General features: G+C 39.8%; 1 protein-coding gene across 2 annotated transcripts; it reads right to left on the bottom strand.

Annotated features, from left to right (window-relative positions):
* Positions 1-204: 204 nt before the first annotated feature.
* Positions 205-19,260, bottom strand: stat5b (signal transducer and activator of transcription 5b). 2 transcript variants are annotated; one of them, XM_060939311.1, is made up of 19 exons: positions 19,129-19,260; positions 17,362-17,495; positions 17,075-17,231; positions 16,498-16,587; positions 16,134-16,308; positions 15,813-15,943; positions 15,536-15,687; positions 15,290-15,445; positions 15,015-15,194; positions 13,541-13,628; positions 12,756-12,878; positions 12,494-12,586; positions 12,212-12,418; positions 12,015-12,109; positions 11,794-11,936; positions 8,933-9,088; positions 8,784-8,841; positions 6,510-6,611; positions 205-6,360 (listed from the first exon to the last, which is right to left on the bottom strand). In XM_060939311.1, the coding sequence occupies exons 2-19, from the start codon at positions 17,487-17,489 to the stop codon at positions 6,237-6,239; spliced, it is 2,358 nt and encodes a 785-aa protein (XP_060795294.1). In that variant the 5' UTR covers positions 17,490-17,495; positions 19,129-19,260; the 3' UTR covers positions 205-6,236. The 2 variants fall into 2 exon arrangements, with proteins under 2 accessions (XP_060795294.1, XP_060795295.1); XM_060939312.1 differs by having other exon boundaries at positions 17,362-17,491.
* Positions 19,261-19,827: the final 567 nt, after the last annotated feature.

The following is a 19,827-nucleotide window of genomic DNA, read 5'->3' as shown; positions in this document are numbered from 1 at the left end:
TTTTGTAATCCGCCAGTCATAAATAACAGCAAACCTGTCAAAAAGGTGTTGAAGTGCATCATGTCGCTTCCTTTAGAACATAGACACATTTCTCGTCATATTTTATCAAATAGATTACCGAGATTATGTCACCATGATGTGAACTGTCAGTACTAATAACTTTCAAGTGGCAATACTACAAAAAATTTCAGGAACATTAATGGGTAAAATATTTTGAAAACTTTATTACCATCTTTTGTCTCCCAAGTTACATCAAGTACACACTTAACATCAAACAAAAAGAAAAGGAGCAGAGTAAAGCGCATCAAAGTGTGAATACAGACGTCAGAATGCATTCTTAATGAATAAAACTGAAAATCACAGACACATTGGCACACGGGAGCCATACGACAACAGCTCTGTTTGGAACAGGAATACTGTCACAGGTACACACACACACACACACACACACACACACACACACACACACACACACACACACAAATGATGACACATAGTAAGAGATTATCCACACAGACACTAATGAGACATTACGCTGAGACACGAGGCATGTGCCGATACTCAGTTATTCAGACTGATTCAGCGAGTCATCCTTGATCAATCTGGGGTCACATCCTAAAGATTTACTGAGCTACTGTCAATAATCAATAAATCAAGCAGTCACTCAACCCACCAATTCACTGAGCCATACCTCATCTATACAACATGTCATAGCCAGGATTCAAAACCAACAGATTTAATGATCAAACCACTCAAATCAAAGCTGATCAAATTATTGTGAACCACAACACTGAAATCAACGCCGACCACTCATATGTTATATTACAATATTTGGCACGCATAATACTATTATCGGAGACACTTTTATAAGATCATCGCTGCTACCATTCTGTTCATCTGACCTATGACGCTAGCAAGCGATGACAACATAGCCAAATCCTGAGTAACTCACCAACATGTAAAACGCTGACCAACAAAAACAACTACTGATACACACAGTCAAGACATCATCGTAAACCGTGACACAAAAATGTAATATTGGCACGACTAAGGCACACGCCATTTAAAAAAAAAGTCAATAAAACAGCTTTTTTTTTTTTAATGTGGGAGTAACTCTTTCCTCATAGATAACATCCAGAAGTATAGAATACATTTGTAAATATTGTGTGTTTTCCTGAGTTCCTAATTCGAACTTAATGAAGCAAAGGGAATAACAGAGACGGAGACTTTTAAAATATAAACAAGACTTTTGGGTGACGAAAAGGTCAAACTGCTTCCCTTATGACCAGGGACAAAATGAGGAGGAAATTAAGAAACAGAATTTAATTAATTACAAGTTGTTAAAAAAAAAAAAAACAACACTTTTTAAAAAGTTGCCTAATCCCTAAAGGGGGATATGATCAGTGTAAATCCGTAGTACTATTATTTAAAAAAAAAGTATATGATGAGTTTGTTAGGCTGTTCATAAAGGCAGTAATGTGAAGGAATAAATAAAAAAATAGATTTAATTTTTTTTTAAATGTATCACAATGGTGCAACTGCTTCAGCCATGAGGACTTACAACCCAAAAGGACATTATGGATGTCATTTTCACTCTGACATTAATATAAATTAATAATTAACTAATATATAAAAATTAACAAAACATTAGAATTATACATTGCTATGATTTTTACTATTAAAGAATCAGCCAAAAAGGCATGATTGATTGATTAATTAATTCAAGAATAATAGCTCATAAAACACATTATAAAAAAATTCAGAGTGTAGGTCACTTCAGCAACAGACACAAAAAGATGCAATTAGAAAAACAAGGAGGAAAATAATTAAGAGGGGGACAGTTTGTCGGGTCTTTTACACACGTGAGGTAATGTGAAAGAAAATCACTTGGGCATTAAAGAAACTTTCTTGGAGAATTTTTGGCAATGACATCGATCAGGATGTTAATGTGGTGAAAAACGAGAAGACATCAAAGAAGGAAAAAGGTGAACAGAGGAATACTTAACAGTTATGCTGCGAAATCGAGTCGTATATGACCTGATAGCCAAAGAGGCGCGTAGCACCGAGTTGTCTATAAGCCATGTACGATAAGATTGAGTGGAATGACCGTTTTATTCTATCTGCATTCACTGGATTTTCAGAAACAGAGCATTTTTATTTTTTGCAAATTCGATAAATAAAAATTTTTATACAAAACATCTGACAAAATAATTTCCACTATGTAAACAAATTGGCAAAAGGACAGTAGCAATTTGTAATAAGAGTGCTCTGAGAGCACAATATCCCCCGCTGGCAACTATGCCATACCGGTAACTCCGGTAAAACGCGACTGAATTGAACGAAATTACAATATGCATCTTACCAACATATAACAAAGAATCCTGTCAAGTTTTGTGAAATTCCTCCAAAAATTGTGAAAAAAGAGTTGATTTCAGAAGGTGAGCACCCTTCCTGGGACAGATATCACCACGACATAATCCCCCTTCGGGCCTTTCGGCCAACAGGGGATAATAAAAATTGTGAGGGAAGTTGATTTCAGAAAGCAAGCACATCTTGATGAAATTGCCAAAGTACAAGTTTGTTAATAACCAAGGGCATAACTCTGGTAAGATTTGTCCAAATTAAATGAAATTTCAATATGCGTATAACTGTCATATAACAAAGTCTTTTGCCAAGTTTGGTGAAATTCCTCCACAAATTGTAAGAGGAGTTAATTTCAGAAGAACGTACACCCTCATGAAATTGTCAAAGTACAAAAGTTATTTAACCAAGGGTCAAAACTCTGGTAAGATTTTCACAAACAAAATTAAATCGCAATATGCGTATTATCGTCATGTAACAAGGCCTTTTGCCAAGTTTCGAGAAATTTGTCCAAAAATTGTGAGAGGAGTTTATGTCAGAAGGCAAGCACACTTTCATGAAAATGTGAAAATATAAGCTTGTTAATTGAGGGCTACAACTCTCAAAATGTGATCAATTTGAAGAAAATAACAATATGCGTACTACCAACATAACAATGCCTTTTGCCAAATTTGGTGAAATTCCTCCCAAAATTGAGAGAGGAGTTGCTTTTAGAAGGAGGGGGAAAAAAACCCCACACCCTCATGAAATTGTCAAAGTATAATTTTGTTAATCAAGGGCTGTAACTCTGGTAAAATGTGACCCAATTTAACGAAGTTACAATATGCGTATTATCAACATATAACAAAGAATCCTGGCAAGTTTTGTGAAATTCCTCCAAAAATTGTGAAAGGAGTTGAGCACCCTTCCTGGGATGGATGGACAGACATCGCCACAACATAATCCCCCTTTGGGCCTTTTGGCCAGTGGGGGATTTATTAAAAAAAAAAAAAACCCGGTAATAATAATTCTTGGGGGAAAAAAACAAACAAGCATACATTCTTACCATCAAATACTTTCATTCCATATTTAGTTGCTTTTTTTTTGGGGGGGGGGGGGGGGGGGGTTGAGTAGAGTTTTTATTTCGTCCTCGGTTGGTTCAGCAACACGTGCCGGCATTTGTCTACTCACAGTATATGAGCTGATATTCTAGTATTAGAGTAGCCAATCAGAGCATGCAATTGCTCATATCCAGTGAATGTGGATAGAATAAACACATATGTACACTCATCAGCCACTTTATTAGGAACTTGTTCTTGATTCTAATGTCCCTGTTCTTGGCTGCAGGAGTGGAACCCAGTGTGGTGTTCTGCTGTTGCACACTGAGATGCTTTTCTGCTCACCACAGTTGTAAAGAGTGATACGAGTTACTATATCCTTCCTGGTAAAACAAAACAAAAGAACCGCTTCAACCACCTCAAATCTGGCCATTTTCCTCTGACCTCTCTTATCAACAAGGTGTTTGTTTACTTTCCACCCACAGAACTGTCGCCCACTCACTCAGTGTTGTTTTTGGCACCATTCTGTGTAAACTCTAGAGACTGTGGTGTGTGAAAACCCCAGTAGATCAGTTTCTGAGATACTCAAACCAGTCCATCTGGCTCAAAACAACACCCGTGCCACAGTGAAAGTCACTTTGAGATCACAATTTTTCTCATTCTGATGTTTGAACACTGAACATTAACTGAAGCTCTTGATTTGGAGCTGCATGATTTTATGTGCTGTGCTGCTGTCAAGGGATTGGCTGATTAGAGAACTGCATCAAACAGCAGGTGGATAGATGGGTGTTCCTAATAAAGTGGCCAGTGAGTGTGCATATGTATATAAAATGAGTTCAGGTCCTTTATTATCAGAGGTAGTGAGAGTCTCTATCCAAATATTTAGCAAAACTAAAAAGTATGGGTTTTTTTTCCCTGAAAAACAGTAGCTGATTTAAGGAATCATCCTGCTCTAATGTTCACTTCCTGCTTCAGGTTTCCACTTCACAGGTTTGAAGGCATTCGATCCGCCAGACATCATTTCTCAGCTAAGGCACGGAAAGAGAAAAACAGCTCACAATAAGACTAATGCTAATCATGCTAACTATTGGTCCCGGATTGTATGGATTAACGGTAGCGTTTTAACTCCAGAGTTAAACCAGGGCCAAAAGATTGGTGAAAAAAAAATGCTTTAGATGCTTTTGCCTGAGAATTTCAATCAGTTTTCACTACCTCAGAGTTAACCAGGCTCAATCTCAGCTTATCACAGTTTTGTTTAGCAAATACAGACCCAGCTAAAATGTCTTATTTATGCTGTTATGCCACAAAGAAGCGTTAAAAAATATTTCCTGGTAAAGTGAGCTTGAATTTTTTAGTTGACAATTGCGATTCTTCACTATTTCAGTTCAAACTTCACATTATTACAACAAGTCAATTCTAAACCCTTTGGATTGTTTTCAGAGTTTAGTTTCATCAAGTTGTTGTGCACAAATAAGTGTTGGAGCATGATGTTAAAACAAAAAACCCCACCACCATACGAAGAGTTTATGCTGGATCAAATGCTATTCTATTCTATGTGCTGCTGAATGAGGAGCGTGGAGGCTGTTTTTGTTCAATTAAATCAGCATCCTCTTTACAGCCAGCACTATTCACGTAGCACTACACGAGACTCCGATTAGATTCAGTTCAACACTCGGACATTAATATTAGTGTTTTTATTTTTCCACTTAAAATTCTCAAATAAAATAATGTACAAAAAAAAACCCTTTTTTCTAATCCCTGATTTTTTAAGGGGTTAAAAGGCAAGGGCTTGTTTGCGTTGTGATACCGTCGATGATTTTGAAAAATCACGTCTCAGAAGCTTCTACTCACAAAAATAATCTGACGAAGGCATAAATTCCACACAGGTGATTTTAATAATTGGAATTTCCCTGTGTGAAATGTTGACCATTTTTGGACGCCGACTCTGAATCCAGCCCACTGTTACACAGTTACCTTAAACTAGAACTGAATTTTTTAAGAGGAATCTGAACACTCGTTAAATGTCCGCTGAAGGAAATGGAAATTATGTATTAAAAATGATGGACCTTTCCGACATCTATCTGCAACAAACTGAGTTGAATCATATGATCCGTGCAAGATTTCAGATAAAATGTTGAATAACAGAGAGCTTCCTGAATGATTTTGGTTTCTGCAGTTAGAAATGTTAATCAGTGCTCAGACTGAACAAACAGAATTAATTTTGCGATAAACAGCTATTTGTCGCATGGGACACTTCGATAGCATGAGCTGACAAGAAGGTGGAGCTATGTTTTTTTTGTTTTGTTTTTTAAAATACAGGAACACCAGCTTTTTGATGTAATTTCCTCTCACAGTTCCCGAAAACCAAAAGAACGATTTGGCTAACTAGCTTATTAGCTATTCAGTGATCAACTACATTTTTGTCAAAAAGCACAAAACTGTACTTCATTTTTATGAGCGTTGTTCTGAACAGAGTCTAATTTTCTGTTAGCTTTCAATAACTGATCATGTACATTAGGTCCAAAATGTTTAGCGTTAGCATTAGCTTTAAAGGCTGGTTAATTCCTTATTCTCTACGTATATCTTCCTTTGTATTTTTAGATTTAATATAAAACATTGTTCATAATTCCTTTCTCCTGTTTTAATCCTAGGTAAGTGGCTAGCAGAACACATACACATGCATTGCTGTCATGCAAAGAAGCAGCTTCACGAAGAACATCGCAAAGTTGCTGGCAAGCTATCAAACATTTGTTTAAAAAAAAAAAAAATTGATGGGGATGGGGGGGGGGGGGGGGGGGACGGACAGAACCCCGGGGTCAACTCTGTGTAATTCAAAGGTCATGACTGCTGTCTGCTCCACTGTGCCTCCGAAGGCTGGCTTAGGAATTCCTCCACCTGTCTGGCCATGTCCATTGTCTCGTCCAGATCGAAATCTCCGCCTTCATCGAGGATCGGATCACCACTACACACACACAGTCACCCATGTGACTTCTCTCTTCTTCATTTGTCACATTATGATTCTGTACACTGATGTTTCAATTTCCTTTTGAAACAGGAAGTCAAACTGGGATGTGTCGAATAATATAACAATGAGTAAAGAGATATACTCACATGGAGGGGTAGATAGGGAAACTGCCCGGCTGAGTGATGGTAGGCGAAGAGTCCATGAAGGTGGCGTTTCCAGGAGATTGCTCAGGATTGGATGAGGCAAACCTATAAGGGGTGGAGAAAAATATTTCATAATAAAAGGATTTGAACTCTTTCCAACTCACGCTAGCATTAGCCACTTAGATAGTATAGCATCATAGTTATATAACTAGTTTAGCTATATAACTAGTATAACATTACAGTATAGTTATATAGCTAGTACAGCATTGCAGTATACAGCTAGTATAGCTATATAGCTAGCATAGCATTATAGTATAACTATATAGTTAGTACATTACAGTTATATAACTAATATAGCATTATAGTATATTATATACAGTGGTGCTTGAAAGTTTGTGAACACTTTAGAATTTTCTATATTTCTGCATAAATATGACCTAAAACATCATCGGATTCTCACACAAAAGTCCTAAAAGTAGATAAAGAGAACCCTGTTAAACAAATGAGACAAAAATATTATACTTGGTCATTTATTTATTGAGGAAAATGATCCAACATTACATATCTGTGAGTGGCAAAAGAATGCGAACCTTTGCTTTCAGTATCTGGTGCGACCCCCTTGTGCAGCAATAACTGCAACTAAACGTTTCCGGTAACTGTTGATCAGTCCTGCACACCAGCTTGGAGGACTTTTAGCCCATTTCCCTGTACAGAACAGCTTCAACTCTGGGATGTTGATGGGTTTCCTCACATGAACTGCTCGCTTCAGGTCCTTCCACAACATTTCGATTGGATTAAGGTCAGAACTTTGACTTGGCCATTCCAAAACATTAACTTTATTATTCTTTAGCCATTCTTTGGTAGAACGACTTGTGTGCTTAGGGTCGGTGTCTTGCTGCATGACCCACCTTCTCTTGAGATTCAGTTCATGGGCAGATGTCCTGACATTTTCCTTTAGAATTCACTGGTATAATTCAGAATTCATTGTTCCATCAATTATGGCAAGCCATCCTGGCCCAGATGCAGCAAAACAGGCCCAAACCATGATACTACCACCACCATGTTTCACAGATGGGATAAGGTTCTTATGCTGGAATGCAGTGTTTTCCTTTCTCCAAAAATAATGCTTCTCATTTAAACCAAAAAGTTATATTTTGGTCTCATCCGTCCACAAAACATTTTTCCAATAGCCTTCTGGCTTGTCAACGTGATCTTTAGCAAACTGAAGACGAGCAGCAATGTTCTTTTTGGAGAGCAGTGGCTTTCTCCTTGCAACTCTGCCATGCACACCATTGTTGTTCAGTGTTCTCCTGATGGTGGACTCATGAACATCAGCCAATGTGAGAGAGGCCTTCAGTTGCTTAGAAGTTACCCTGGGGTCCTTTGTGACCTTGCCAACTATTACACGCCTTGCTTTTGGAGTGATCCTTGTTGGTCAACCACTCCTGGGGAGGATAACAATGGTCTTGAATTTTCTCCATTTGTACACAATCTGTCTGACTGTGGATCGGTGAAGTTCAAACTCTTTAGAGATGGTTTTGTAACCTTTTCCAGCCTGACGAGCATCAACAACGCTTTTTCTGACGTCCTCAGAAATCTCCTTTGTTCATGCCATGATATACGGTACGTGTTGTGAAGATCAGACTTTGATAGATCCCTGTTCTTTAAATAAAACAGGGTGCCCACTCACACCTGATTGTCATCCCATTGATTGAAAACACCTGACTCTAATTTCACCTTCAAATTAACTGCTAATCCTAGAGGTTCACATACTTTTGCCACTCACAGATATGTAATATTGGATCATTTTTCTCAGTAAATAAATCAACAAGTATAATATTTGTGTCTCATTTGTTTAACTGGGTTCTCTTTATCTACTTTTAGGACTTGTGTGAAAATCTGATGATGTTTTAGGTCATATTTATGCAGAAATATAGAAAATTCTAAAGGGTTCACAAACTTTCAAGCACCACTGTAGTTCTTTAGCTAGTATAGTTCTATAGCTAGAGTATATAGCTAGTATAGCATTATCGTTTTATATAGTTATACTGTATATCTAGTATTGTTATATAGCTTGTATAGCATTACAGTATATTTACAGTTCTGTAGCTAGTATACCATTATAGTATATTATAGCATTAGTTATACTTATTATTGATACTGGTCAAGTCGTGCTCGAAGAAGTGTTGCTAGCTAACCTTAGACGTCATGTTATTTAGTGTTGCTTCGCATTGCCTATGAAGGAAATTTTCTGCTGAAATAAAAATGAACACTCACTCTACTTTGACAACCTGTTTGATCTCTGGTTTGACATAGCCGTCTCCCACCGCTTTAGCTGCAAAAAATAACCCCACACACAACGTGAACACACTGCATACTGTGCACAGAACCTAAGTCAGAGAGTGTAGAGCATGTTGGTGGCGTACAGTTGGGCGGCGTGCAGTAGCGGGAGAACACCTCGTCTTTGGGCTGGTTGGGATAAAGGAATAGCAGGTGGTTCAGGTCACTGATGCGGTCAGCCAGAGAGCGGATGGAGAAATCTTTTGTGGTGAAGGGCATCAGGTTCCACACCATCCTCTCTCCTGGAACAACACACACAGCCATGACGGCTTTAATTCACTCAATTACTAAATTCAATTATGGGTTTATTAATTCACTGACTAACTGCCTATGTAATCTGCGTTCGTTCTCACAAGTAACTTTCAGAGCATGATACACACAGTTAAAATGAAAAATAATGGGATGTGCTGGATCCAGTGGTATTTTATGCACTGCTGAACGAGCTCTTGAAGCCATGTTTGTGTTTAAATTCAGAGGTCTCCGTGCTGCTGAAAAACCCAGCCTCGGATGCTTCGACTCGAGAAACCTGGCGACTTCAGAGGTATAAACTACACACAGGCTGTTGTAGCCATTATCTCATCTCATTATCTCTAGCCGCTTTATCCTTCTACAGGGTCGCAGGCAAGCTGGAGCCTAGTTGTAGCCATTATGTGAATTAATAACTTTTGTGTTAGAAATATATCTGAATGTTAATATTATTTATGCCTTTGGAATCTGCATCTATTTGTTAAAGTGGTAAAATGACATTCTAGATAATAGTTTATTCTTAATTTTGCGGTAGAGCCATGGCATGCTGACGTCACTGGGGAAAACGCTGGAGATTAGAATTGGAATAGAGGCTTTGTACCATCACGTGACCCCCACAGCAACGGTATGACAGGGGGCACGCTTGTAATGCTTTATTCAGCCGAGTTAATTGTTATTGATCAGTATGGGAAGGTTTTGCTGCATTTTTGGATGTGCTAATCGTTTTTAATAAAAGAAAGACATCAGATTTTTTAAAAATTTACCAAAAGTAATTCATCATCAGGGGGAAAAAAACCTAGAGAAATTTCTAAACGTGGTGGTGGTGGGGGGAAATCATTCAGCGGGACTCTGTGTTGGACAGAGAGGTCAAAAACCCAAATGGTATGCTCACTTAATTTCCACAGAGGTAAGAATTCAATAATAATAATAATAATAATAATAATAACAACAACAACAACAACAACAATTTCACAACTGCAACGCGGTGCTCATTCTTATCCAGTGAAGTGAACACGAGTAACACAGCGGCTCACAGAGCCTCACCTTCACCGAGACTTAAAGTGCATTTACATTCGGAGGTCCTTTGGAGTGCGTTGTGTGCACGCTTGAGACCCAGTCATTATGGGAAACACCTGATGCTGATTTGACAGCAATCAGCATGTGCATATAAGGACACAGGCTTTGAAGTATTATCATTATCACTGTCACATTTGTTTGTAACCATGTTTATGAGATTGCTTTCGGTTTTGTAAATATCACGCCTGCTAATAAACACTCTTCCTGCGCTTAGACTTGTCTACCGCCGCATACCTGACACAATACTTCACAAAGTCTCTGTGAAAACAGCGTCCTTATACATGCATGTGCTGATTGCTTTTTATGCCTCCGCCACCGTAAGGTGCAGGAGGCATTATGTTTTCGGGTTGTCTGTCTGTCCGTGCATGCGTCCGTCCGTCTCGAAACCTTGTGAATACGATATCTCAAAGGCTAATGAAAGAAATTTCACCAAACTTTCACCATTTGTGCATTTGGGGACAAAGATAAACTCATTAGATTTTGAGATCAAAAGGTCTAAGGTCAAGGTCACTGTGAGGTCAAATGTCTGTCCGAAAACCTTGTGAACACAGTATTTCCGAGGCTAATACGAGTTATTTCACCAGGTCAAGATTACTGTGAGGTCAAATGTCCATCCCCAAATCACAACTTAATAAGGCGTGTAATCTACCGGGCGGAGGCATCCCCATCGACGCCGTTGGCGTCGAGTTCTATCTAGTTTAAAAATCCTTACCTTCATGGAAATTAAGTGAGCCTACCTTAGGGGTTTTGATCTCTCCATTCGTCACAGAGTCCTACTGAATGATTTTTTTCCCCCATTTTCCCTTCTACGTTTAGAAATTTCTCTATTTTTCCCCCCGATGAATTACTTTTGGTAAATTTAAAAAAATCTGATGTCTCTGTTTCATTCAAAATGATCTGCACAAAACCTTCCCACAGCGATCAATAATAACTAACTCAGCTGAATGAAACACTACAAGTGTGTCCCCCATCATGGCGGTGTAGTTACCGTTGCTATGGGGGATCATGTGACTGTGCAAAGCCTCTTTTGTGTTTTGGGTAGAGGACAGATTGAGTAATGGTGGTTACATACAAATTTTTTGACCAATTTTGATTTACCTCGTACAACCTCGTTACAAGTTTCAGTTAATTTTCATTTTCTGTGTGCGTTATCGGAGTTATCAAGTACTTTTAGTTGATGTTTTTTGCGTCAATAAATGGAATAAAATTTTTCTAACAAAGGAGTCGGAAATGCACATGAAACAACGACCTGCTCATTCATTCCACGGTCTTAATTTGGAGAATGGAAAACTTTGAAAGGCCGATACACAGGCAACTTTAAGAACCTGAATGGAAATACGACTTGGGTATGCGCGTAACTTGAAAGAACTAAATACACGCAACGTTCTCAGTATAAACGCTGAAATAACAACAGGATGCTAAATACGGCCGAGTCGTTACCCAACTGATCACTTGACTGGTTGCTTCATTTCCTGTGATGATTAACTGGATTAATATTACGAACTGAACACTGGTGGCTGACATTTGTTGATTAATTGACATGCTGATTTAATTCTTGTCATGAATAATGTGTTTGATAGGTGTCAGCCGAGTTATTGATTTATGCACCGACTGAGAGACAAACCTGCTTTGTTGGGGTTCTCCGCCACCCAAGCAATGGTGATCCCGCCGATCTCCGAGTCGCTGAAGCGCAGCAGGAAGGTGCCATTTGGTTTGGACAGCAGCATGTCCTGAGCCTGCTGTTTATTCAGGAAGCCCAAGATCGCCCTGGAAAAACCACACACATGTCCAACCTTGCTGCTTAACCCTCATGACTGTGCTAATGAAACCTTCCAGGAACGTTACCCATCATTCCAATGAGCCTTCAGGTGTTTCTTCATCAGCTCGATGACTCCATCAAACCACTGCCAGAAGGTGAAGTTCCTACCTGGTAAACTCTCCTACACAACACACAGTAGATCAGATCAATGAATGATATCTGGCAGGATTGTTTTGATGTTGACATTTACCAGCAGTGAGCCTAGCCTAGCGCACTTTCCTACCCGGTTGAACTGGGACCAGGTCATGGTCATGTTGCGATAATCCTCAGGGTTGTTGCTTGAGCTGCTGAAGGCTTTCTGTGCGAGGAACACCAGGTTCTCCTCCGATAATCCCCGCTCGCTCTGCACCTCCGATTTATATTTCATATTCAGAGCCTCACACAGCTGTGGCCAGGACACCTTATCAGGCACCACAAAGGGGACGCGACCCTGCAGGATGACAGGCAAACATCAGAACAACACGTTGCCAAAATATCAAGTTACAGAAATAGAACAGTACGTTACCGGCTCAGAGAAGGCGTTGTCCCACAGCACGGTTGCCGTGGCGTTGTTGTCTTGACTACCGTGCACGATGACCACAACGGGCAGCGATAACGTCTGCAATGATGAAAGAAACATTGTTAACAGGTGTTTACATAGTGCGTGTGTTACTTAGTCATGCTAAATACAACCTTAGGATAAGATAAATCAATTAAAACGGATAGATCTCTACACATCCGTTTATTTTAATTCCTGGAATTGCTAAGAATTAAAGCCGAGACATGACCTTGACGTGAAACATGAGCTCATTTCCTCCGACACTGAACTGAGACTCGAAAAGGACAGTGAACTTCTCCTCCGTCACCGACTCGGCACCGCGTCTGTCCGAGCGTTTGATGCGCTTCAGAGACTTCAGGGATAGATGGATAAGGAACATCTATACATTACTATCCTTATACACAACTTAAATATTAATGAATATGCATGAGTAATGCATTTGCATTGCTGTATTATATGCACATAGCGAGGTGGGTCGCATATTGCTAAGTGCTACTAAACACTCCTCGCCACAAATGGATGGAAATGATTTCAGTCTCGAGTTTCATTTTCATTCTCAAAATATAAAAATTACCATGACAACCACGAGCTTTAACTAATAACATACACTGACTGTGTAGCTCAGTGACCAGTTACTGCACCATTATCCAAGTGCACAGGTAAAAGTCCCATAAAATATTTGCAGCCTTTCAGCAGTTAGTGTTTTACCTGTCCTAGAAGGGTCAAAAGTATCCACGTTACTCATATTCAGAGTAGGGCTGCGCATCTGCTTAAGATTATTTAAATGAGACGAGGAATTTCAAAACTTCAATCTAGATCACTATCTTTGAGCCAGAAAAATAATTTCTACACTTTTCCCCCTCTCCGCTGTTAGCTTTTTACATGAAGAACATTCAAGCAAATGCCCATTTAAAAAAAAAAAGGGGGATGAGGTTTAAGGACATAACTTCAAATAACCGAGACACACCTTGGTTTTCAGTAAGCAGAGTTTAACAAACATCTTCTTGTTCTCACCATGTTCCTGAAGTGGGCGCTCAGAGTGGCTGTGGTTTGGTGATACTCCATCACGCAGTTGTTGTTCAGGATTTCTCCACTACTGTCACTAAAACACACACACACACACACACACACACACACACACACACACACACACACACACACATATATGAGCAATTCCAGCGTTATGGACGTGACACTTGAACTCAAAATGGCAACAAATGACCCAGTGCATGTTTTACTGTCTCCCAGTATTTAAACAGGTGTTGCATATTTTAAGGCTGTACCATACTGGAGAAGTGATAGAACAAGAACAATTCCCATAGTACATCTAGGGCATGCCAGAAAATGCCAATAAAAGATGCGTTATGGATGTGACAGAAAAAGTATCACTTTTCTTGGGTGACTGTACATTTTTATCAAACTTTGTGAAATCGTAAACCTAATGTCGAAATGGAGATATCCGTTTGATAGAGGGGTCCAAGGTGAATATTAAAAAAATCTTTGTTTAAAATATTTTGTATTTCATGCAGAGTTTCGGAAGGAAAAGTCAGCGTTATGGATGTGACGAAATTCCGTTATGGATGTGACGCGTTTGAAATAGACATGGCATGTGTTTAGAAAATCAGCAATTTAACCACCATAACCCTTTGAAAAACTCTCTAAATATCAGCTAAAACTATCAAAGTTCTTAAATAATATTTAGGATGGCTATTGTTTTTCTGTTTTGTGGATTTTAGCATACATTTCTGTGGCTTGTGGCAATAATATAGAATTGTACATGATCAAAGTTGATTTTAGCTTGGGTTTTACATTATAAGAAAGAAAGACTGACAGTGACATATTAGGTTGGTTACAAATTGGTTCAACTTATTCACATCTGTAAAATACAGGCCTAGGTGATATCTCTGGGAGTGGTTTTGATGTATTACATGTTGCTTTATTTTTGCATGGTGAGGTTGACATTTACATGGAATTGCCCAAATATATACACAAGAACGTTACACTTTACAACTATAATTGCTGCTACTGGCAATGTTTAGGCTCAATATAACATCCAACACTAGTGACAGGCTGCCTTTTTTCTGAGCCCTTTGGCTTCCCACAACCATTTTGGACTCTTTGCAATTTCTGTTTACTTTATATCGAGACATTGTTCCTGTGCTCAAATATTCTAAGAAGGACCAACAATATAATTTAAAATAATAATAATAATAATAATAATAATAATAATAAATCCATCCATAAACAGCTTATGGTATTCTGGGCACCAATTTCTGACCCTCTTAGTCTTCTACTTTTCCTTATTTGGTCATTGCTTCCTCCTCATGATCACTTTCACTTTGTGACTAAATCAAGCTGTTAGACCTTAGTTACATGACTCAGACCGGCTGTTTTATTACTCCTTTTCAGGACAGGAAGTAATAACCAAATAAGGAAATGAAGCATGGCGCGTCAAAAGATTTAAAGTGCTTTTTTGTATAGGACTCACTTCCTGGTGCTCTCATTTTTGAGTAGAGCTTTAGCCTGCTGCTCGTTGATGATGGTGGCCTTCACCTGTGGGGGGTTCATGTGGACGTTGAGCTTTCCCCCGACCAGCAGACGTACCGTCGTCGCAAACTTAGTCTGCGTTTTTAACACCTGTGGAGGCTGTTTCTCGATGATGAACGTGCTGCGGGGATGAAATAAGAAAACGGTAAAACGAGGCGAGTGCTAAGCTGATGTTCGCGATTGTGTTAAGCGAAACGGCTGCTGTAATTAACTCACCTGGTGACGAGTGCCGAGATGATGTCGGTGATGGTAGCGTTAAGTTCTTTGAGCAGTTCCTCTGTAGGGCCGGGGATAGGGAGCTGTTGCGTTAGGTGATCGACACGCCGAAGCTGCTGTCGGTTTTGCCAAACCATGTCGGCCAATTTCTCACACCTTGAAACCATAGCAACAATCAATCAGCACCAACACACACCAGTAGGGTGCTACTCCAGCACTTATAAGTAGTGTGTTGAGTGTGTGTACCAGGACTGCAGGATGTCTAGACTTCCTTCTGGAGGTCCCCCATTTCCAGCAAGCTGTTGTCGTCTCTTCCACTGGATCAGTTCATCATCCACGATCACCGTCTGCTGTTTCCTCAACAACGTCAGAGTCCTTTGGTGCTTCTCTGCTAGGTCCTACACACACACACACACACACACACACACACACACACACACACACAAAAGCAATGATTTCTCTTTCTCACATGACTGCTCTGAAAGTCCAGTTAGTGTCAGAAGTTTTGATGTGTGTGTGTTACCTGTCTGTATTTCTGCAGTGTGTTAGCCTCTCGAGTTATCCAGGCCTCTAGTGTAGCTTTCCTGCTCTGCAAACTCGCCTCTCTCTGCACACGCTCTGCTGGCGCCAAACTTGCCAAACTACTCAACTGAGCTGGAATAAAAGAAGCCGGAAAAATAATCAATATCATAAATAAATAAATAAATAAATAAATGCTAACAAATAAGAATTACTGAATGTAAAAGTATTTGCCGGTACAAGATGTGAATTAGGAACACTCTACACTAAATCTCTGATAGGGAAGTAAATGCGTCCCACGTAGTGCAAGTGCGTGTGTGTATACCCTGGATCCTCAGGCTCTCCTGGTACTGGATGATGAAATACTCCTGACTGTGCTGGAGTTTGCGCAGGTCGTTCTCCGTCTCCTGTGTCATAGCACGCAGCTCCTCAAACATCTGGTTGATCTGCTGGTATTTCTGAGGTGTAGCGTCTGTCGCCCCGCCCCCTGCAGAGCTCACCTGCCAATCAATAATTGTCAGCCAGTAGTTACTAATTAAATAAACCGAGCTAACTTGCGTTAAATTATTATGAAGTAAACTGGCTAGAGTTAAAATAAAGATCGCTATAGCTGAACATCGACAGATGCGTTTAAAATGTAAATGACGCTGACGTGCAAGTGTGTGGGTGTGTGTATGTATGTGTCTCACGTTAGAAGCCTCCTGTACGAGTCTCTGCTCCGTGTAGAGGATGTGTTTGATACATCGTACCAACTCCATTGGACATGCCTCATACGTGCTCTAAACAAATAAACATGTCAACAACATGGGAATGAAACCAGGCAGACAGACAGACTAATACATAGGCAGACTGGGAAAAAAAAAACCAAAAAACAGTCAAATAGACAGATACAAAGTAATTAAAAAAAGACAGACAGTCAGCGAGATATGAATAGAAAGCAAATAAAAAGATGGAGACAGGACAGACACACAGACGAAGGCAATCTGTCAGACAGATAGACAAATGCCCTGTTAGAAAGACAGTGGCAACAGAAGGCCAGATAGACAGACTGTCTGCTATAGAGAGAAAGACAGACAGAAGGAAATTATGGAGAAAGGGAGATTACAGAAACAGACAGACAGATAAAAGAAAAGTGTGAGAGAGATGAAGCAAAAAGAGAAACAGTGAGTGTGTGACTGAAATAAATGATAAAAACTTATGATACAGTGTGTGTCCCTGACGGGCATTTTCCGATGACATCATAGTGCATGCATGTGTGTGTGTTACCTTTAGCTGCGTGGCATAATGTCCCAGTTTGATCTTGAGCAAGAAGCCATCCTCCCCCATCTGATGCTCCGCCCTCCTCTGCAGCTCCTGGATCAAACTGTCCAACAGACGCTTTGCCTTAAACTCCTCCTGCTGCTTCTCCACATCTATGGCATCCCTGTATACAGACAGACACACACACACACACACACACACACAGTCAGTCAGATGTCAGTAGCATTTATTTCCGAGTCAAAACAGCTTTGGAAAGCTCTGAGTCAATGTGCATGCGTGTATATATGACTCACCAAGGCTGTGTCTCAATCCACTGAGCGAGGTAGTGGCGTACTTCTATGGGGAAGTGCTGGCCATAGAGTGCCTGCATCTGATGTAAGGCATCGCCCTGTAACTGCTGAGCCTGGATCCATAATGCCATGTCTACCTGACAGACAGACAGACAGGCAGGCAGGCAGACAGACAGGTGTCTAAAAGCATGTCCAAGTTTCAAACAAACATTCCTTTCCCAGCATGCATCATAAAAAAAGACAAAAACAAAAAAAAACAGTGAACTGAATTCATACTTAATTCACATCCTGCCACTTCATCATGAGCTCAGGGGCATGGCTTGACAACTTAAATAGAAAACCCCACCTCTAAACGAGTCACTCAGTAAGTACCACTGTTACTTGTTACCATTTACATGTAAATACCTCGGACCTCTGGCAAGACATATTAAACAATACGCAGATAAAACATACATTGCTGTAATGAATAAAAAATTTGGCAAACTATAATTTGTAAAAGGTCCAGTTCCAGATGTTTCTCTGCTCCAGCTGGGGTACTGGCAGATGTTTTGGCTTCAGCTTCCTACTCTTGCTTGAGGTGAAGTGCACTGGATATGGTGTTGTTGTTTACTCTACCTTTATATAGCAGAAGTTGTTGTTGGTGCTTGGCCCCCTTATTACTTCTACACCATATGACGTGTTATTGACGAAAACAGAAACGAAGTGAGTCTCAGTGACTGGAGGTCAAGTCAGTTTGGATAGAAGCACGAAGAGGACATCACGCCACATGTTACGAGTTTATAAACCACTGGCTTGTTTTGCTCAGAACTGGGCATGAAATTATTTTTAAAATGGACTTGACCACAATATCTAGTGAGCTCATCAATTTAAAATCAGAGTACGCAAGTATGAGTTATCACTCAAAAACACACCAAAAGAGCAGTCTCAACATAATAATGATCTGTTTTTTGGGTGATTTTGGAAGCCCCACCCCCTGTCCCTCCTGCACCACATGGTCTCAGGGCTCTCAGGCCATGTTTCTAGAACTTTCTTATCGGTAATATAGCTAATAACTGATGTATAAACTGTTAACATAGGAGGAAAAGTTCACACAGAAAAACAAACGTGTTCACCCCATCATCTGGAAATCATATATGTTCCAATACTAAGGACGCCACGCCTCCTGCAGGAGGCCAAAGGAAGCCGAGCTCTCTGGATGGACGGGGTATAGTGTCAATCACAGCCACACTGACCAATCACAAGACTCTATGAGCTCACGTATGAGGAAGAGGGTAAATACCACTCTAGATAGAGTATGAAATAGAAACTAAATATTAAAGTAGTGCACTAGATGTTCACCACAATAGTTACTTTTACAGTATACATATCTTTAATTAGTGTGCACGCGCGAGGGTAACTGTGAACTGTACCGGAAGTGACGCAAAATTATAAAAAAAAACGATTATTTGTGTTAGCCAACGCAAAAATAACAAGAGTCGACGCTAGTTACGTTAACTTACGAGACATTATGAAGATAATTAAACGTTATGAACTGTTAAAAACACTTAATTCACAGCGCAACATTCCACTAACATAATTTTACTGTAAGTAAACAGTACTGTTCGGTGAAAGAGATGTTCAATGCAGGCGGAGACGTATTACCTGACTATGCTATGCTAAGCTATGCTATGCTAAATTGTGCTATCTAAAAGTGAGCCAAACTGTTGCGCTTTCTGTAAGTCAAGGCCAGCTACAAAGGACAAAACGAAGGAGTTTGTGCTCGAAACTCACCGGTTAACCGCGTCTCGATTCCAATCAACACGCCGTCAATCCATCAATGAACATCAGACTGTCATTCAAGCAAAAGGGTGCCATGAAAGCAGGAGTTAAAGTTTAGCAGGTTTCCGGAATGGCCGTGTTTATGTGGGCGGAATGTTGTGCTGCAATGGTGCAGTACCATCGCTTACCTGCAGAGGCCGCCAACCCCACAAAAATCACACATCACAGCTCCGCTACAACACCATTACTATGTTCTATATGCATATACACCGAACTTTTCACAGACATTCCACAACATGAAATTAAACTATACACTGATAAAAAGTGCGATGTTGTTCTCCAACAATTGTTCTAGTTGGTGAAGAAGAAGAATAACACACTTCTGCATGTGCTGTTATAGGAAAATATTATACGGATACGAGTGTTTTACTGGGAAATACGCCACTCGTGTTTTTTAATACACGCTACATCCCGGACATTGAGAACCAAAACCATGACATAAATTTCTATCAGTCAATCGTGAGGAAATCGAGGAATTGTTTTGATAAATTTGGGTATTTTTTGTTTGTGAATGTGGCTTTATAATAAAAAGAAAATCACACGGCTTGAAGATATGAAATTTATCTTCGCGTGTTTAAAAACTCGCATATTTCATACAAAATACATCGCTGATCTGAGTGCCATATTTAAATAATATTGGCTGGCTTTGAG

Source organism: Neoarius graeffei, chromosome 14 (assembly GCF_027579695.1).
Source record: "Neoarius graeffei isolate fNeoGra1 chromosome 14, fNeoGra1.pri, whole genome shotgun sequence".
In the NCBI taxonomy this organism is placed as follows: Eukaryota; Metazoa; Chordata; class Actinopteri; order Siluriformes; family Ariidae; genus Neoarius; species Neoarius graeffei.
Note: the sequence above shows the minus strand (reverse complement) of the source record. Positions and strands in the feature narration are given on the sequence as shown.